We start from the raw sequence: 21490 nt of genomic DNA, 5'->3' as shown, positions 1-21490 counted from the left end.
TTGGTTCCAGATCTTTGCTATTGTAAACTGTGCTGCTATGAACATTCGTGTGCAAGTGTCTTTATAGTAGAACGATTTATAATCCTTTGGATATATACCCAGTAATGGGATTGCTGGGTCAAATGGAATTTCTATTTCTAGGTCCTTGAGGAATCACCACACTGTCTTCCACAATGGTTGAACTAATTTACACTCCCACCAACAGTGTAAGAGTGCTCCTATTTCTCCACATCCTCTCCAGCATCTGTTGTCTCCAGATTTTTTAATGATCGCCATTCTGACTGGCGTGAGATGGTATCTCAATGTAGTTTTGATTTGCATTTCTCTAATGACCAGTGATGATGAGCATTTTTTCATATATTTGTTGGCCTCATGTATGTCTTCTTTTGTAAACTGTCTGTTCATATCCTTCGCCCACTTTTGAATAGGTTTTTTTTTTTTTTTTTTTTGAGACGGAGTTTCGCTCGTTACCCAGGCTGGAGCGCAATGGCACGATCTCGGCTCACCGCAATCTCCGCCTCCTGGGTTCAGGCAATTCTCCTGCCTCAGCCTCCTGAGTAGCTGGGATTACAGGCACGCGCCACCGTGCCCAGCTAATTTTTTGTATTAGTAGAGACGGGGTTTCACCATGTTGACCAGGATGGTCTCGATCTCTTGACCTCGTGATCCACCCGCCTCGGCCTCCCAAAGTGCTGGGATTACAGGCTTGAGCCACCGCGCCCGACCAGGCTTGTTTTTTTCTTGTAAATCTGTTTCAGTTCTTTGTAAATTCTGGATATCGGCCCTTTGTCAGATTCAGATGTCTTTTTGTCAGGAACTTCTTCCACACCTCTTACTTTCTTACTCCAGAGAAATTATTTTCTTTTATGTATTCACCATGTTGGATATTACTCTAAAATCTCTTAGACGGGTGTCACTCATTTGCTAGACTTTCTGTGGTGTTTTAATGCTCTTGTCTAAAAGCATTTGATACAAGTAAGTATTAAATTTCTTTCAGAAGAAAGTCTTAGGAGACAGAGACAAAGAGATGGTAGAAGACAATTGGAAGGAAACGTTTTCATATACGGTTTTCTTTCAGGTTTCAGGCCCTGAAAATTGGAGTTTTCATCCTCTGAGGAGGGCCAGTTATTATTGTTCCTCTTTTATTCCGGTTTCAAAAGTACTTCCTTTTAAATGGTCTGATTTCAGTATTGCCCTGTTACTAAGTAAATGAACATGGTCACTGTTAGGAAGTTTAGAAAAGCTTGTCCAACCTGCCTTAATTTGTTGTGGTGGTGTTCTGTTTTGTTTTAGGCTTTTAGCAGCCTGAAGCCATGGTTTTTAGTTTCTCTCTCTAGTGATAAGCAGAAAAGAGGGATGACGAAGGGGCTTCACTGGTCCAACCAGAAACAGAAACCACAAACCCATGTTTGGATTCTTTCTCTCGGACACCACAATTGTTAAAGAGGCATGTCTTCAAGTTACCCTCAAATGGTTCAGCAAAAAGAATATATATGTGTGTGTATTTATCCATATAAATCCTGGGGCCTAGGAGAGAGGGAAGGAGAAAGAGAAAAGCAGTCATGGCAGTGTTAACAATTGGTGAATTGGGGGAAAGGTCTATGGGTGTTCTTTGTACTTTTCAGCACTTTTCTCTAAGTTTGAAACTATCTCAGGATTCCACTGCTGATACCCTGAGTTATTTTCCTGTCCCCTGAGGGAGATGTCAGTGAATGGCAGTTTCAGTGGGAGGAAGGCAGGAGGCCAGAAGTGCTTGTGTGTGCAGAGAGGAATAAGTAGTGAGTAATTCAGTAAGTATAGGCTGAGCATCCCACATAGAAAATTCAAAATGCTCCAGATTTTGAAACTTTTTGAGTACCCACGTGACACTCCAACAAAATGCTCATTGGAGCATTTTGGAATTTGGATTTTCGGATTTGGGATGCTCAACCATTAAGCATAATGCAATTATTTCCACATCCAGAAAAAATAGGAAGCCCGAAACACTTCAAGCATTTTGGATGAGGGATACTCAGCTGTATTAACTCACCGGCAAGAAATTACTGTTTTCTTTAGTTTAGACTTTTTTCCTCAGCCAGAATAGCACTCATTGTTTTGTAGTAGAGCCTGTACAGATAAGAGAGTAAGCTGTTGCTTTTTCAAAGCAGAGAAAACTGCTTGGAACTGAAACCAGATGATAAAAAAGTAAAAGACTAAAAAATATACATTTATAAGACATACACAAAAAGCAAAATCTGTAAGGCAGAAATATTAGGTCTGTTCCAATTATCCAGTGTTCAGTCCTCCTCCTAGTCTAGAGACACAAGTTAGTTGTCTGTGATTAGCAGACCATCTTACTAGCTAATACACATTCATTTATCCTTTAAATTACTACGTGGCTTCAAAGGTAGTATTTTATATTCTTACTGTGAATTTACATAATGTTTATTATTTTACCCTTCAAAAAGAGTCTTCTAACTTTTTTTTTTTTTTAACTTTTCTTTCACGTTAATGATGACATCTCTTGGGAGCTCAGGGGCCAGCCAAAGGTAAGAGACTTGGTTTGTTATACGATGCCTGTGAAGATCTTATGTGCTTATTTTTGAACTCTTAGAAGTTTTCCTCTCAACAAGGAAAATACTTTCTGTCATATTATACAAGTAATGCAAGCTGTCAGCCTACTCACAAATCTGAAGCCATTTCTGGGCCTGGAAAGGGCTGGAGGTTTATGGAAAAGCTGTGTTTGCACTTTGACCAATTCTGGCCGGTCTAGCAGCTACAACACAGATTCCTTTTGTGCCATAGATTGGCTCAAAACCGGTAGTTCCAAACTGTGGTCAAAGCCGACTCATCCTCCTGGCTCCTAAGACAGCTAGGAATGCATTCCCGGCCAACAGAAACCTGGGTGGCTTCAAGCCGCCTCCATACATTGGCTCAAGACTGGTAGTTCCAAACCGAGGTCAAAGCCGACTCATCCTCCTGGCTCTGAGACAGCTGGGGGTGCATTCCCAGCCAACAGAAATCTGTGAGGCCACAGCCACCTCAAGGGAACGTACTTTTTCACCTCTGTCTCTTGGGGAATATGGAGCGCTGCTGAAGTGGGCACTTAGGCTATGTTTCTTAACTGACCATGAAGTCACTTGGAATGCCCAGGAGATGTAGATTTTTATCTCCATTCTTGGGATTTTTTCTTTTAGAGTCTGTGGCTGAATTGTAATTCAGTTCTCTATTATTATTGCTAAAATGTTTATTATAGACATGGCTTGTTTGGGTCTCTCTTTTTTTTTTTTTTTGTTTGAGACGGAGTTTCGCTCGTTACCCAGGCTGGAGTGCAATGGCGCAATCTCAGCTCGCTACAACCTCTGCCTCCTGGGTTCAAGCAATTCTCCTGCCTCAGCCTCCTGAGTACCTGGGATTACAGGCACCTGCCACTACGCCTGGCTGGTTTTTGTATTTTGGTAGAGACAGGGTTTCATCATGTTGGCCAGGCTGGTCTTTAACTCCTAATCTCAAATGATCCACCTGCCTCAGCCTCCCAAAGTGCTGGGATTACAGGCTTGGGCCACCGCATCCGGCTGTTTTTTTAAATTTTTTTGGTGCAGAGGCTGGAGGTTGCAGTGAAGATATGAAGGAACCATTGCCTGGTGATTTACAAATTGTTCATGTTTTATTTGATTCAGTTGCATGATTAGAGAAAATGTTGACTGACTAAAACACATGGGAGATTAAACACCACAGTGTTACCTCTGGGGAAAGGTATACTTGTGGAATGGAGGGACCTTGATCTTTCCTTTCTGCTTCTGTGTTATTTGAATTCATTACAGTGTTTACTTGTCTGCTTTATGAAATCTTTGCCTGGAAGATAGATACCTGTAATAATTTACAAAATTGCTAAACCTTAAAGAGGACCATTTAGTGCTGTAGTAAAGAAGAAGTAAGTGTTTATTAGTCCCCAACTTTGTGCCAGGCTGTGGCACTTTCATAGTGGGGAATGGAGCTAGGCTAGGCTAGCGGTGCAGAGGAGGGAGCTTAGGGCCAGATGTGGCTGGAATCCCAGCTGTCCCACCTGCTAGCTGCAAGGTGCTTACCTTCTTTGTTCCTTAGGTTCCTTTGAACAGTGTTGAGCACACAGGCTTAGCTCAGTTATGGTTACTTTGGTTATAGCCTCTCAACTCAAATTGGGAATAAGAAATGTCAGTTAAAGAAATCCATAAAAGAAAGACAAGTAAAAAAAAAAAACAACCCAATAATAGTGGACAGGAGAGTGCCATTTAGAGCCTATCTCTGATAAATATACAGACGGCCTTCTTTATCTGCACGTTTCACATCTGTGGGTTCAACCAACCATGGATTGAAAATAGTTTTTGAAAAACAAGGAAAAATAACACAACAATAAAAAATAAAAATTTAAAAAGCAGTACAGTATAACAGCTATTGGCCTAGCATCTACATCGTCTTAGGTGTTTTAAGTAATCTAGAAATGGTTTGAAGTATAGGGGAGGACACGTGCAGGTTACATGTTAAGTACTACACCATTTTCTATAAGGGACTTGGATATTCTCGAATTTCATTATTCATGGGAGATCCTGGAAGCAGTCCCCCTCAGGATACTGAGGGATGACTGTCTACATGTGTGGTGACAGGGCTTTTGAAGTGAGAACTAAGCTTACAAGAAAGAATCGGGATGGTTTCTACTTAGCCTTATTAAGAACAGCATTAAATAAAATTGTGGAGGTGAGCGTGGAAAGTTAGAGTGAGAGAAACTTGGTTTGACCTCCACATTTTATGTAATCCTACTCTGCTGTAATGGTTCTCACCGTGGGTGACACATGGAGTTTGCAAGGCAGCTGCTCCCAAACAGTGTGAGGCCTGGTCCTTTTGGGTTCATCTTCTGTCTTCCTCCTTTGGCTTCTCTCTGGTTGGAAATGGCTTAGTGAGCCACCACTGCTGATAGATGTATGTTTAGCTTTGGAAAGACATGGAGGGTGAGCAGTGTGGGACACAGCACTGCAGCCAGATGACATCTTCTGGGCCCAAGGGCTCTCGGGGGCTGTCACTTCCTGGCCTCCCTGTCACTCCCTGACATCTGCTTTCACTCCCTGGCCTCGCTTCCTCCTCACTGCCCCATCCAGGGAACAGGTGTCTCTCCTGCCTGCTGTTTGACACAGAGACATGGATGTGCGGACCCTCACCTGTCCAGAGGTGCTGAGCCAGTCATCCTCTCAGTTGCTGCCAGGGTTGTCCCCCTGCCCCTTTGGTTGTCCTCCTGGTACCTCCCAGAACTGCTCACTGGCTTCACAGCTTGTGTTCTCCCTGTCGGCCCCACCCTTACCCCCGTCAGTTTCACGGGAACTATTTTTTTAGGAGTTTCTCAATTCTGACCCTGGCACAAGCAAGCACTCTTGCTTTCAAAAACTTGTTCCTCTCGCCCCTCCACCCCTACCCATCCCTTTTTCCCCATTTCCCCTACCCCCTGTTATTTTGAGTTAATTTTAGCAGGGCAGTGGATATTAGTATTCATTCTTAATTTACCATCTTAACCTAATTTTCTTTCTTAAAAAAAATTAGTCTTTAGACTTCTGGTCCAGATAATCTTGTGAGTTCACACAGAGACATTCTCCTCCAACACCAAAATGATAGCAGGGACAGATAACATATATATATATTTTTTGATACAGAGTCTCACTCCGTCACCAGGCACCAGGCTGGAGTTCAGTGACATGACCTCGGCTCACTGCAACCTCCGCCTCCCGGGTTCAAGCAATTCTCCTGCCTCAGCCTCCCGAGTAGCTGGGACAGATAACATATTTTAACATGTTAAAATCATATCATACTCAAAAACAACATATAATGGCCGGGCATGGTGGCTCACAGCTGTAATCTCAGTACTTGGGAGGCTAAGGCTGGAGGATTGCTTGAAGCCAGGAGTTTGAGAACATCCTGGGGAACATAGTGAGACTCCATCTCTACAAAAAATTAGAAAAACACAACAACAACATATATAACTTTAAAGACCAGCAGTAATCAGGGGCTGAAGTGACATTCCTGGACTTTGGAATCAGGCCAGGCACCTGGAGGTGATTGGAAGTTCAACTCTGGCCGACTGATGGGGGCCCTGGTATGTGGTTGGGGACTGGAGCCAAGCTCACCATCTGAAAACTGATTTGGGTGAGGCTTCTCTGTGAATGAAGGCTTCAAGTCAGTGTTTGGCCACCAACAGTGAGCTTATGTCTGCGTTAATAGGAAGGGATAGAGATATTGGGCCTTGAGAAGGCCAAAATCTGGGCTTCAGTGTTGGAAATAACAACATAAACTAGTCATGGAAAGGTGGCCATCAAGAGAGGAAAAAAGAAGCAGTTGTGTAAACCATAAAATGCACACTCCCTGCTCAGATGTTCCTGCACGCTAGCATACAAACCATCATCAGGAAGCATAGCAGCACACTCCCAAAGTGGGGGAGAGTGACAAAATATCAAACGAAATACATTTTAAAACAATTGCACTTAAAATCTTTAAGGAGATGAAAATCACAAAACACAAATAAGTAGTATGAAACTAGCAGAAATCCAAAGAGTGAAAGATGCAGTCATTGAAAAATTTGCCTTTGCTTCGTTGGTTTAAAGAAAAAGAAATAATTAGGGAAAAGAAGCTTTTAAAACAGTGCAGAAGAACTATGTGATATTCTAGAAAGTGGTGATAAGGCAAAAGGGCAAAACAGATCATCTGTAAGATCTCACCGAGTAGGACTTTAATATATATTCTACCTGCTTTTTATGCATATAGTTTTTTTATGCAAATAGGGAATATACTCTAGACTTTTATAACTTTTTCATTACCATAAACTTTTTTCATCAGAAGTCTTCTATGCCCTCAAATCTATACTTGCAAATGGGCATATTATAATTTATTTAAACATTCTGCTATTTTAAGCCATTTTGGACATGCTGTAGTGAGCGTCTTTAAATTTTATTACTTAAAAAAATCTTTTTCTTTGACCACAAAAATAAAAATAATGAGAAAATATAAAAGTATAAAGAAAACAAAGATCACTAATTTCATTGCAAAAAAATAAACTTTATAGCTGTAACTCTCTGTGTGTGACTGTAGGTGCAAGTGTGTGTGCAGTAGCCATTTTATGACACATTTTGTTTTGTAACCTCTTTTGTCACTTAACGTTGTGAATAGTTTTCCATGTAAAATATAGTGTAATATCAACTATAGGATGTCTAGTTGTCATTGTAAGCCTGTACATACATAATTAATTCTCAGTGTATGACAAGTTGTTTTATTTCACTATTATGAACAATTCTATCCGTTATGATATTATAAATAACGTTGTTTTTCTTAATGCACACTTATGTTTACTTTCAACAGGCTTTTGCTTATGATCATTGTTTCTGGTCTATGGATGAATCTGTCAAAGAAAAGTATGCAGGTAATAGAATCCAGCATCCTGTCAATTACAGGGTGTTAAGTATTTTTTTTTCCTGTACATGATTGTTTGGCAGACCCCCCAAACTGTGTTTTTCCTCTGCTCTCACACCACAATAACAATGATTGGCATAGAAGATAACTTAATGTGACCAAATATGGGGGGATTTTCCCTGCACCCTGAGCAGCAGACAGTGGCCGGGCATCCTCCAACTCAGTTCCAATGCTGTCTACCTGAGGACAGCGTCAGGTCCACAGACCGAGGGCTCAGTCCCACAAGACTGTGCCCTCCTTCCCACCAGCGCAGGTCCAGGCCTCTGGAACTTCTTACTGACTGGCTTCCAATTGGGGTTCCCACAACCCCCTCTTTGGGTTTGATTAATTTGCTAGAGCAGTTCACAGAACTCAGGGAAACACTCATGTTTACTGGTTTATCATGAGGAATTATTTTTAAAGGACACAAACAGCCAGATGAAGAGATAGAGAGCGTGGGGTCTGGAAGGGTCCCAAATACAGGAGCTTCTGTCCCCGTGGAGGTGGCCCATGCCCTCCTCGCGTGTGGATTTCTCACCTTGCTTTTGGCCTCTGTGTGTTCAGCAATCCAGAAGCTCTCTCAACCCTGCCTGTCCTTTTAGTTTTTATGGAGGCTTCCTTACATAGGCATGATTGTCAACCATTTAGAAATGTGATTGGACAAAAAGTGCACGATCTGAACACAGCAAGTCCTGTCTGTTCAGACTTTTCTTGGGCATTCTATGTAGCATTCCTTCCTCCAAGATATGAAGTGCAGGACCTTGTGGAATGAGAAGCTCTTGACCCACAATCCGATGAGAGTCTCGCCTCAGGCAGGTAAAAGGAGATCAGGAGAAGATCAGATTGTTTCCTGAGGCCTAAAGTGCCCCAGCAATATAAAAGACTGCGACATGTGGATGGTAACCTATATCTGCATAGTTATCGTAGGGTATATATGATTACTGCAAGATTATTTTGCATAACTTTAGAAATGACAGACAATACCCTCCCGTGTTACTAGTTTTTTTTGGTTTTTGTTTGAGACGGAGTTTTCACTCTTGTTGCCCAGGCTGGAGTGCAGTGCCGTGATCTCGGCTTACTGCAACCTCAGCCTCCCAGGTTGAAGCAATTCTCCTGCCTCACTCTCTCGAGTAGCTGGGACTACAGGCGCGTGATGCCACTACACTCAGCTGATTTGTATTTTTAGTAGAGACGGGGTTTCACCATGTTAGCCAGAGTGGTCCCAATCTCCTGACCTCATGATCTGCCTGCCTCGGCCTCCCATAGTGCTGGGATTACAGGTGTGAGCCATCGCACCCCGTCTGCTATTAGAGTTTTTAATGTTGATTGGAAAATGGGAGATCACCATGTGCCATTCTTGGTATAAGTTCATACTACATGACTAGTGCACACAGTGGTTATTCCACACTCACACGCCCCAGGCCTTACATGAGGCACACGGTTGCCCCTTAGATTGCCCTGGAGGCCTGAGACTGGGCTGGAGAGGCAGGATAACATAGTGATAGAAGAGGAGCACTGGCCAAGGAGAAGAGGAACCCTAGGCTCCTCACCGCCTCTGCGCCTTTCCGTAAATCACCTCACCTGTCAGAGCTTCCGTTTTCTCTCTGACGGAGAAGAATATACCATATTCTCTCTCAGTTTTCTTTTTGCTCTGGAAGTCTGTTACTCTGTTTTTCTTCTAAATGATGACTGCCTCAAGCCCGATCTCACCACAAGTTTAGGACTACAGTGACAGCCTTTGATTGCCTTTTTTCCCAACTGCTTTTATCACCTGTTTTAAAACAATCTATTTTAAATATTAAGCATCATACTGTTCTGGCTTCTGTTAGGAGAAAGATGAACAGTATGCCTGTTTTGTAGTTAAGATTCATTTGGTTTAGATGGCACAGTATCAGAAGTATGTATGGTAAGTTAACTGGTAAAAAGCAAACAAAAAAAACTAGGAAGTGAGACATACTGGAATATCCTTGTCTTAACGTAAAAGCATCCAGTTCTTCCGTAGGGATATTGAGACTAAGTGAGGTAGGGTGACTTGTCAGATTCACATTCGATTACTGACTATTGACATATCTCATCTGGCCTGTCGGGGAGAGCTTGACTCTATTCTTTATGTCCGTGATTGAAAGCTGAGGGCCTAACTGGTATGTATTGTAGATCCTGTAATTAGAATTTTTCATTGAGGAAAAGGAGAGGGGATTGGTATATTTGATTATTTGAACTCTGGTACCCACCGAATAAAAGCATTGGCTGAGTGGTACCTAGTTGAATTCAGGTACACCTGGGTCCCAAGTACAAATTTCAGATATTTATAATCATTGAATATAAAGTGAGCAGCTTGTTGGCTCTGCATTGCAGGGGATTCTTAGTAGTGTTTATTCATGTATGTAGTACAGGGAGCTTTTCACTAATTTTTCCATCATGTACTAACTAGAAATAACCTGGGAGGCATAAGCCATTTGGGAGCATTCATCAAATTTAAAAATCTTGTTTGAAGATAAATAAGCTGATTATACATTTTGGAGATTTTTGTTTGTTTTTGTTTTGTGAATTGTTCATATGTAGTTTTGGCTAAAAATATCGTCTGTTATTCTCTCTCTGTAAGGTCAAGATACTGTTTTCAAGTGCCTTGGGGAAAATATCCTGCAGAATGCTTTTGATGGCTACAATGCATGTATCTTTGCCTATGGACAGACTGGTAAATAACATGAAATCACGTAAACAACCGTCAGTGAAAGAGAAAATAGAACCATGTTTATTTTACTAAGTAACATTGATGATTCCTTGTTATTTTTGTTTTCAGAAAGTACTGTAGATGTTGAAAGTAGTCATAACATTGTTTTTAAATGGATATAATAAAATTAGGATTGTGATTTTTTTTCTTTACTCATTTTTCTCACAAGGCACTGGCTGGGTTGTGTTTTAAAAAAAATACAGAGCTATGACTGTTGAACATATTATGAGCCATGCCCATACATCGTGCTTTTTTAAGGCTTTAAGAATCATAACAGAAAAAATACCAAAAAGAACGTACTTGTTAATATTTCACAGTATAAACTAATAAACTTTCTGGCTTTTGCATTTCTGTGGTCAAGAAAAGAAAATCTATTTGAAGTAAACTAGTTACTTTTGTAAGAGTAAAGCATACAGCTTGTCTAACTAGAAATGTTCTCACAGAAGAATGTGTTGGATGTTTCCAAGAAGCCTCGTGTGTCGTGCTGAAAGAGCAGAAAGCTGGGCCAGGCAGTGACAGCTCCAGTCCTGCCCCTGCAGCTGGCCAGCGGAGAGACCTGGGCAGTTAATTAACATCTCTGCCCTTCAGTCTTCTTACCTGCAAAGGCTGATGATCATAGACCTTCTCGTAGGGTTGTCATAACGAGTTCACATTGTGCAAACTTTTTACAAAAGTCCTGGGACTTACGAAGTGTGGCATATTAGCTTTAGGTATTATGATAACAATAAAATGGTGTGTGACAAAAAGCAGCAACTTGTAGGTTTAAAAGCATATTTGAAAAAACACTGCTACTAAAAACAAAAGGAATTATACTTAAGTATCAATAGTTACTTGTTTTAGGGTGGTAGGACTATGGTACTGTAAGTTTTTCCTATTTTCCTGTGTTTTCTAAATTTTCTTTGTATTTTACAATGGAGAAAATAATTTTTTTTTTTGAAATAGTGTCGCTCTGTCTTCCAGACTGGAGTGTAGTGGCATGATCTTGGCTCACTGCAGCCTCTGCCTCCCAGGTTCAAGTGATTATCCTGCCTCAGCCTCCTGAGTAGCTAGGATTACAGGCTTCTGCCACCATGCCCAGCTAATTTTTTTTGTATTTTTAGTAGAGATAGGGTTTTGTATTTTTAGTAGAGATGGGGTAACATGTTGGCCAGGCTGGTCTTGAACTCCTGAACTCAGGTGATCCACCCACCTGGGCCTCCCAAAGTGTTGGGATTGCAGGAGTGAGCCGGCATGAGCCACCGCGCCCAGCCGAGAAAATAATTTTATGTAAGAAAAAGAAGAGTATTCTTTAGTTTCCACACTAGAGTGAAAGGGTAGTGAGCTAATTTGCTCTGGGGTCCAGAGGGAGAACCTGTATTTTTTGTGCAGTAATCACTAGTTGGGAGCAGGCATGATAGTATTAATAACATGGCTCTTCCAGTTTATTTCAGAAAACTTTTACACCTCACTATTTCTCAGTTGTTTTAGGTATTTTTTAAAAGTATGAAGATGTTAAAAGAAGTTTATTTTTCTTTCTAAAGGACAGTTGCTTTTCACGTTTGCATGTGCAGTAAGAAAGCTTCTGTACTTCAGGAGGCTGAGGCAGGAGAATTGCCTAAACCCAGGAGGCGGAGGTTGCGGTGAGCCGAGATCGCGCCATTGCACTCCAGCCTGGGTATCAAGAGCGAAACTCCGCCTCAAAAAAAAAAAAAAAAGAAAGCTTCTGTACTTGTTCTCATTATATTTGGGTATGTTTCTTACTGCATTTTGGTATTTTGCTAAGTGTTTGTAATTTATTAGGAGCAATAGAAAGAGGGTTATGTATTTCACTTCTCAAAGAGACAATAGTAACTCTGATTTCCATTTTTTTAGGATCTGGAAAATCTTATACCATGATGGGCACAGCTGACCAACCGGGATTAATCCCAAGACTTTGCAGTGGACTCTTCGAACGAACTCAGAAAGAGGAAAATGAAGAGCAGAGTTTTAAAGTAGAAGTGTCCTACATGGAAATTTATAATGAAAAAGTTCGAGACCTCCTTGATCCCAAAGGGTAAATGACTTTCAGACTTCAGTGTTTTAGCTTTGTGAATTAAAACAGACTTAAATAGGCTTAAGTGCAAATCTTATTTATTTATTTTTAGAGACAGGGTCTCACTATGTCACACAGGCTTCAGTGCAGTGGCACGACCACAGCTTACTGCAGCCTTGGACTCCTGGACTCGAGTTCTTTTTTTTTTTTAAACCAAGACATTTCAGGTGGAATTCAGTTGTTTGTTTTCAGGCTGTGAGGTGAGGGAAAGGCATAATTAGAGAGGTGAAACCTGGTCTTAAGGACAGTGAATTTTTAAAGATTCTCAGGAACAAAAAAAAGTGCCCTTGATCTCATGGCACAGACTTTGAAAGAGAATTGTGTCAGAAGTCTTAGGAGGCCTTCACAAATGCTGGTTTGACTCTACAGCTGTAGCTCAGTGAGGAAGTGCGAGGTATCCTAGAAATCTGTTCATTCACCGAGACTTCTTCGAGTTCAGATTTTAAGGAAGCACAACAGTGGAGAGAGAAGGAGATAATGACCACAGCTTGTGGCTTGTCAATGTAAAAACAGTATTAGGAAGGTCAAAGAGCCAAATAAGCTGAGGCCTACAGAAAGTTTGGAGGACAACAGGAGGACATTTAGTTTTGCTGGATGAGGAAGATGATCAAGGAAGGAGGATCTTAGAGGCAGTGAATCTTAGTGACTCTCAGTCAAGAGCAAACAGAACCCTCAGCTCCTCTCTGTTGTCAGTTTTCATTGACCAAGATGATAATCTTCAGGGTTCTCACAGGGAGATTGAATTGATGCTCAGTGCTTCTATACAAACTTTACTTAACAAACATTTACTGAGTGATCATTATATTGCAGGCACTATGCAAGCGCTCACAGTGTGGACAGAATGAGAGTTTTGTAAACAAATAATTAAAATACACCGTAATCTGCTTTTAACTTGTGAAGGATGCTTCTACAAATTAGAGAGCAAAGAGACCATGACTGATATTGCTCTGAGGAGAAGGGAAGACTCTACAGAGTGTATTTCCTTGATAACTTTCGTGCTGAGTGGGAAGTCTGTCCATTGGGAAGTTGGGTGAGAACTACTCAGGCATAGGGAACAACCTCTGCCACACCTTGAAGGTGTAAATTAATCACCTTTGGAGAATGATCCAGCAGTTGAGTGTGGTCGGAGAGTAGGATGCACAGAAGTCAACATGGAACAAAAGGAGGCCAAGGCAGGAGGATTGCTTGAACCCAGGAGTTTGAGGCTTCAGTGAGCCGAGATCGTGCCACTGTACCCCAGCCTAGGTGACAGGACGAGAGATCCTGTTTCAAAAGAAATAAGAAATAAAAAATGTTCCAAAACAAATAGGCCAGAGAGTACCTTACAGCCCAGGTTCCCACATCCTACTTAATATTATACCCTTTCATATTTTTTTTTTGTTCTGCCTGGAATACTTTTTTTTTTTTTGGACTTTGACCTGTACGAAGGTCATCACTTTTCTGAGATCCAGCCCAGACTACTGTTTCCAGAAATTCTTAGCTGACTGACTTAATATCTGTTCGTTCTTGTGCTTAATCCAAGGTGCTTGTATGGCATCTTTTGAACTTATCTGCATGTGTGCAGTCTTTAGTAATTTCTTCTATGTTTGTCTTGTGTATAGGTTAGTAATTAACAGCTTACTTACAGTAATTACTTACATTAATTAACAGCAAATTCCAAAGAGCTTGGAATTTGAATAGCTTTGCATCTAGGTCCTCTATTTGTTTCCTATTCAGCAGGTTTCTTAGGCCTTTCAGGCCTAACTTGTGAACCTAGAGGGAACTTGGACAGGGAAATGATAGGATACAGTTACCTCAGAGGGCTGTGGTGCAGGTAGACGGGGATGATACACCTGAGGTCTTAGAACATTTGCTGGCATACAGTAAGTGGTCAGTAAGCTGCTGCTATATCTCCCCAATGAAAATTTCTGGGAAATATTTTTTTTTCAGTTTCTGAAGATTCAGAGTAAATGGATTAAAAACTCTAAAGGTGATCTCATTTCGGTCAAAGACCATTTGAGAAAACTTCATTTTTTCATTCAAGTACTACTTATATTAATTCAGCATCTAGTATATAGTAATTTGTTTTAATCAGGAGATAATAGAGGATACATTAAGAGGAAATATGAAAGGAAGTGAATAATAGAAAATATGCTAGGTGAGAAGTAAATCAGATATTCTGTATCTGCTTTATCAAGAGTTACATGGTAATAAGTGACATCTTTAGTGCTTGATCTTAGAGTACTATAGATCTTAGATTTAACAGTCATTTCCTTATCCCCTAATTTTACTGTTGATATGAAGGGTTGTTCTAGAACTTTCTTCTACTTGCTTTCTTTATTATGGGTATAAGTGATTGAGTGTGGTTCAGTTTCTATGCTAGTCATTCACTGTATGTGTTCCACATTTCTTCCCTTCCTTTCCTGCCTTCTTAGTTACTAGCACTGTCTCCAATCACAGAAGCTAACATATTTGGAGTCCTCTTTGTCACCTTAATCTCGCTCATCTTCACTTTGTTAGCAAAGTTTGTTCATTCACCTAGTGTTACTTACGTGCCAGGACTTGTGCTAGGAATTGCAGGCTCCCAAAGTAATAAGACATTATTCTTGCTGTTCTAGAGCCCAAAGTTTATTATAGTATAAATGGACAAAAGTAAACGAATTCCTGCCTAAGGTAAGGATTAGGAGAAACTGACTAAGAGGTGGTCAAGAACAGATTACAAATGAGCCTGCATATCAGCTGAGGAATATGCACCTCTCTTCACAGGCATCAAAGAACCACCAAAAAACTCTAAACAGTGGCTGGGCGCAGTGGGTCACGCCTGTAATCCCAGCACTTCGGAAGGCCGAGGTGGGCTGGTCACTTGGGGTCAGGAATTCAAGACTAGCCTGGTCAACATGGCAAAACCCCGTGTCTACCAAAAATACAAATATTAACTGGGTGTGGTGGTGCATACCTGTAATTCAAGCTACTCGGGAGGCTAAGGCAGGAAAACTGCTTGGACCCAGGAGGCGGAGGTTGCAGTGAGCTGAGATCGTGGTACTGCAGTCCAGCCTGGGCGATAGAATGAGACTCTGTTTCAGAAAAACAAACAAAACTTTAAGCGTTATAATTTATTACTTATTTAAAAAAACAAGATTTTGTGTAGTTCAAAAATGGACACATATTTGTGGTATAAGGATAAACAAAAATATGAAATGAAAATCACCATTAATCTTATCATTAACAAATACTCTTTTTTAGAATTTGATTTTTAATTGACAAATGAGAATTATATATGTTTATGGAGTACAGTGTGTTTTGATCATGTATATATTATGGAATGATTGTATCAAGCTAATTAACATATCCATCATCTCTCACACTTACCTTTTTTTTTTGTGGTGCAGACATTTAAAATCTACTCAGCAGTTTTGAAATACACATTATGTTATTGACTGTAGTCACCATGCTGTGCAATAGATCTCAAGAACATATTCCTCCTAGTGCAAACTTTGTACCCTTTGACAGACACTTCAACAAATATTCATAATATTTTTGGTTTATATCATTAAGTATGCTATCTGCGCTCTACATTTTTTTCATATGTTCTTTATTGAGTTTATTAATTCCTTGTTTGTTAAGAGAGGGTTTTTTTTTAACTTATGAATATTTAATTTTAATTTTTTGTTTGTTTTTTGAGACAGAGTCTTGCTCTGTCACCCAGGCTAGAGTGCAGTGGAGCAATCTTGACTCACTGCAACCTCTGCCTCCTGGGCTCATACAGTTCTCCTGCCTCAGCCTCCCTAGTAGCTGGGATTACAGGCACGTGCCACTGTGTCCAGCTTATTTTTGTACTTTTAATAGAGATGGGGTTTCACCATATTGGCCACACTGGTCTTGAACTCCTGACCTCAGGTGATCCACCTGCCTTGTCCTCCCAAAGTGCTGGTATTCTAGGTGTGAGCCACCGCCCTGGCCTTAATTTTATTGAATCTTTTCTCATGCATTTATTGAAATGATCATACTTCCCCACCCCCTGCCCCCGTTAGGCTGTGATGAAAGTGCATGGATCTTTTTTTTTTTTTTTTTTGAGTCGAAGTCTTGCTCTGTCACCCAGGCCTGGAGTACAGTGGAGTGATCTCGGCTCACTGCAACCTCTGCCCCGTGGATTTAAGCAATTCTTCTGCCTCAGGCTCCCTAGTAGCTGGGATTACAGGTGCCTGCCATCACGCCTGGCTGATTTTTGTATTTTTAGTAGAGATGAGGTTTTGCCATGTTGGCCAGGCTGGTGTCGAACTTTTGACCTCAAGTGATCTGCTTGTCTCGGCCTTGACCTCCCAAAGTGCTCGGATTACAGACATGAGTCACTTCGCCCAGCCAAGTGCATGATCTTTTTTTCCAATGGTCGATAGCTAGAAGCCCTGAGATAAGCCCAATTTTGTATTTTGAAATCATTAGATTCAGTTTGTTGTCTTTTGTCTCTCTTCATGACTGAGACCGGTCTGTAGATTTCCTTTCTTGCACAGTTAACATTTACTGAGTTTCTGCTCTTTGTACCACATTCTGTGTGAGACAAATAGATTGTTCATATTTATTTGACTCTGCATTCTTTGCAGTAGTAATAGACATCCCACAATGTACCCTTTTGAGTGATGTGGTATTTAATCACATTATGGAGTTTCCTTCGCAGTGAGGATTTTAAAGTTTGGTTTAAATTCTTTGGGAATCAAGTCCATTGGTTTTATTTATTTGGATCTTCTTGAATTCATTGTGTATTTTTATGGAGCACAGCTGAGTCCTTTTTAGAAACAGGCTATTGTTAAAAAATCACTTTGTTTTTCATGAACAGAAGCCGTCAGACGTTGAAAGTCAGAGAGCATAGTGTGTTGGGACCTTATGTGGATGGACTTTCTAAACTGGCTGTCACAAGCTACAAGGTAACAACATCCTGCATGTGAATGACTTAAATTCAGTGTAGTTGGGTGGGGCTTTTTTTTTTTCTTGGCTTAATTTGTTACTATTTTAAAAAATTAAATGTATAATAGCATCACTTAATAAGTCACTTTTTACAGAAATCCTAAAAATGAGGTAGTTGATCAGAGACCAGCAAATAAATATAGACTAGGATTTTGCTTTTAAATGGAAAGTTATCAGACTTAATGGATCTACAGTGGGTTTGGAATAGATGTAGAAAATTGTTTTATCTTTTGCTGTTTTCCCATTCTGGGGCCCACTTTTACTTTCTTTTGCAATTAATGTTTTTATTTGGAGGCTTTTTATGTATCATGTTGAATTTTTTCATAAACTCTTTTAATAGAAACCTGTGATTTTAAGTTTTTGGTAATGTGTGTCAGTTAGGATTGTGTTCAGTTGCATATAACACTAAAAAATGTAACAGAGTTAAGTTCTTTGAAACATGGATTACTGTCTCTTGTGCCCATTGTATATCCTCAGTGTCTGGAAAGTACCTGGTCTATGTAGGTGCTTTCATTATACATTTGAAAATGTAAATGAATGAGTGGTGATTGAAACAAGACTTTTCATGGAAAAGAAATATGGAGGTAGACTCTCCAGGGCTGGTATGGTGGTCCCAAATGTGTTATTAGGGACTTAGATTCCTTCCAGTGGTCAGCATAGAGAGGGGTGGTAATGCCCTTATTCCCATAGTTCAAGATGGCTCTCAGAATGTGATAGCATGCCTACTCCCTTAAGGAGAATTCCCACATGGCCTATTTTGATTTTAAATCTTATCCACTAAAATGTCATGTGGCCAGACTGAGCTGCAAGGGCATCTGGGAAATGTAGTCTGTCAGCTCGGCCATATGTGCTAAGTTGAAGATTTGGGCATCCTTACTGGAAGGAAGTGAAGACTGGGTAATGGGAAGCATCTAGTCAACTTGCATATATACCATTTTTCCCACTCCTCATAAGATCCTTGTGAGGCAGACGGGTGTCATATATATGCATTGTTATTAATGCAACTAAAATCCAGGTGTAACTGTTTCATAGCATTTAAAAAAAAAAAGGAAGAAAAAATCCTATGATCTTCCTATTGTATTTTGCTGTCTGTTTTTTAGTAGTAGCAGCAACCAAGTGGTAAATCAATGCAGAAAATTAGTCTCTTGAGGTTCTAATTTTTACAAACAGGTCTGGTAAGATAGTGATAGTCGGTGATAGGCCTGGATGAAGGGACAAATAACACAAGTTAGTTGCGTGCTTCTTTGTATAATCTAATTTGTTTTAACAATAAATTTGTATTGCTTCTGTATTAAAGAAATTAAGCTTTTTCAAATTTCTATATTAGATGAGGGCTGGCACGGCATAGTTGTTCATCTTGTGTGCAGATGAACAGCTGCAGCCTCTGAACTTTGAGCCGAAGCTGCCACTTCTGTACCTGTAGCAAATGATGTACTTTTATTTGAGTTTTCAGAGACAATATTGGCTCTTATACTTCCTGGGGCTCAACGTTCCTTGAGAAACAAAATGTTAACTCCAAATGTTGTTAAGTAGCAAAACTTATAATGCATTTTTGTGGTGTAGCAGAGTTTTAGTGTGTATTACACAAGTAATGAAATGTGGGTCTATGACTTGTTTCCACTTAGGATATTGAGTCGTTGATGTCTGAGGGTAACAAATCTCGCACAGTCGCTGCAACCAACATGAACGAGGAGAGTAGCCGATCCCATGCAGTTTTCAAAATCACCCTCACACACACACTGTACGATGCGAAGTCTGGGGTAGGTGTTCAGATGCATGACCTGTTTCTACATTTCTAAAGTGGATGGTGGTTTATTTTTTTCCTCTTCAGGTGTTAGATGAATTAAAGTCCTGGCTAGCCTTGTGTATCCATGAGGACTCTGGACAAGAAACAAGCCACTCTAGCTCAACAGAAAGGGATTTCATGTAGGGAAGCAGGTGATTTTGGGATTGTTGGGACATCTGGGTTCTAGACTACCTCTTGAGGAATAACTGTCCGAACAGCACACATCTGACTACTGGGGCAGTGCCACCTATGAGGACACCTGTAGAACTCTGAGTTCCAGGCATACCCGTAGCTGTGATCCAGGAAGCAGGAAGAGAGAGGTCGCTTCTGTCCATGCTGCTGCCTCATAGCACCCTGGGAGCTGGAGAATGTGCTTGTGTTTCCCCAGTCCCTCTGCCAGCAGAAAAAGCCAGAAAGGGGCAGCGGGCGGCCTCTGCTCTACTTCTGCTTTCCAGCCTCTAGCAGGTGTATACTGAGCCCAGGCTGCCAGGGAGTCAGAAATGTGGCTTTAAGCTCCCCGCCCACTCCCACTAAAGGAAGGTGGAGCAGAAGTTAAGTGCACCGGTGGCCCAGTGTCTCTGTGCCAGCAGTTTTTGCGTTTTAAACTGCGATGGATAACTGCATGAGCCAGTGGTAGTGCCCTTGCTTGCCCAGGCACTGTGCCTCACACCTGCAATCCCAGCACTTTGGGAGGCCATAGCGTTAGGATTGCTTGAGCAGTCTGGTAACATAGTGTTCTGCTGGAGAACAGTCTGGTAACATAGTGAGACTCCATTTCTACAGAAAATTTAAAAATTAGCATGTGTGGTGTGGGTGTGGGTGGTTCATGCCCATAGACCTAGCGTAGGGAGGCTGAGGTGGGAGAATTGGTTGAGCCCAGGAATTTGAGGCTGCAGTGAGTTGTGATTACCCCATTGTACTGGACAACAGAGCAAGACCCTGTATCAAAAAAGCCGGGCGTGGTGGCTCACGCCTGTAATCCAAGCACTTTGGAGGCCAAGGCAGGTGGATCACCTGAAGTCAGGAGTTCAAAATCAGCCTGACCAACATGGTGAAACCCCATCTTAAAAATAAATAAATAAATAAATAAAAATAAATTTAAAAATAAAACAAACAAACAACAACAAAAACCTAGCTGATTTAGCGGAGGTTCTTTTGCAGTGTTGCCTTCTGTGTAACACTATTAGAAGGAGTAAGTGACACTGGGGAAATGGTACTATAAAATCACTCACTTTTGTAGAAGAACTTTTTGAGTGTTTGGCTTTGAATCTTGTGAAGATAAACCCAATCAGAGATATACAGGCTTCTGCCACATTGCAGGCTTCTCTGTTGCCTAATATATTTGCGTTTTCCCTCTTTTTATGTGAATTTTACTTATTTTATTATGATGTCTACCCCCTAGTGTGTCCATTTCAAATACCAGAAGGTAAAATAATCACCCTGGCAGAGTGCTGTATTTTGGCAGGATTTTCATCTGCTGAAAGCATATTTTTCTCCTTTTACCATCACAGCAAGATTAGTGTAACAACAAAACGTTCTTTGTTTCTTATTTCCTTTTTTTCCATAAAACAAAAAACATACTGAAGACTTTTTTTTAAACAACTGAAAGTATTTTTGACTTGGGACGCTGAATATCCTTTTGTTAACAGCATGTTTATTTATGGAAATAAACGTCTATTTTAAAGGAAAGCTTTATATATGATCCAATCTACAGATTTTGGTGTTGGTTTCCTGCATTTCTTGTATTGTTACTGAAGTATAAAGTATGTTACATGTATGTGCTTGATAAGAAAACATTTTGATAAATATATCTGTGTATCTGTATGTATATAATATCTTAACTAGAAAAAGATGTGAATCTAACCCCTGACATAAAGTAAAATAGAATTATATAGGAATGAGGAGTACATATTAGAAAATGTTCTGAGATTTTATGGGGTTCTTCTATTATATAAAGGTCAGATTAAATTTTTATGTCAGAATTGCAAGCATTTTGTCTCAGGATTATTGATAAATACCCAGGAAATTTTAAACACAGTTTCTAATAGTAAAATTTAAGTCTTGGAAATACTTCTATATACTGCTGTGGAAATTTTGTTGGGCACCCTTCAAAATGGCCCATTTTGGAGGCATTGTGTGTCTGAGATAATTAGCTTTCATTTATAAATTTTCTGTCTCAATCATTAGATTGTACAGTTTTCTTATAGTGTGTTATAGCAGCACAAAATAATTTTAAAGTAATAGTAAATACTTTTTCTTTTTTTGAGATGGAGTCTCACTCTGTCACCTAGGTTGGAGTACAGTGGCGCAATCTCGGCTCACTGCAACCTCCGCCTCCTAGGTTCAAGCAATTCTCCTACCTCAGCCTCCCAAGTAGCTGGGACTATAGGCATGTGCCACCACACCTGGGTACTTTTTTATATTTTTTAGTAGAGACGGAGTGTCACTGTGTTAGCCAGGATAGTGTCAATCTCCTGACCTCATGATTCGCCCGCCTCAGCATTGCAAAGTGCTGGGATTA

The 21490-nt window shown here is 40.5% G+C and overlaps 1 protein-coding gene across 2 annotated transcripts in view; it reads left to right on the top strand.

Moving 5' to 3' along the window:
- Positions 1 to 21490, top strand: part of KIF13B (kinesin family member 13B) — a 194428-nt gene that overhangs the window by 63652 nt on the left and 109286 nt on the right. For both annotated transcript variants that reach the window (XM_021665164.2, XM_064368766.1), the window contains exons 3-8: positions 2516 to 2528; positions 7354 to 7414; positions 10046 to 10138; positions 12026 to 12206; positions 17056 to 17143; positions 18809 to 18943. In XM_021665164.2, coding sequence (XP_021520839.2) covers positions 2516 to 2528; positions 7354 to 7414; positions 10046 to 10138; positions 12026 to 12206; positions 17056 to 17143; positions 18809 to 18943 — 571 coding nt within the window. The remainder of the gene's footprint in view (positions 1 to 2515; positions 2529 to 7353; positions 7415 to 10045; positions 10139 to 12025; positions 12207 to 17055; positions 17144 to 18808; positions 18944 to 21490) is intronic.

This window comes from Aotus nancymaae, unplaced genomic scaffold (assembly GCF_030222135.1).
Source record: "Aotus nancymaae isolate 86718 unplaced genomic scaffold, 86718_ANA_hifiasm-v0.15.2.pri h1tg000079l, whole genome shotgun sequence".
NCBI classification, from domain to species: domain Eukaryota; kingdom Metazoa; phylum Chordata; class Mammalia; order Primates; family Aotidae; genus Aotus; species Aotus nancymaae.
This window is presented reverse-complemented; position numbering and strand designations above follow the sequence as displayed.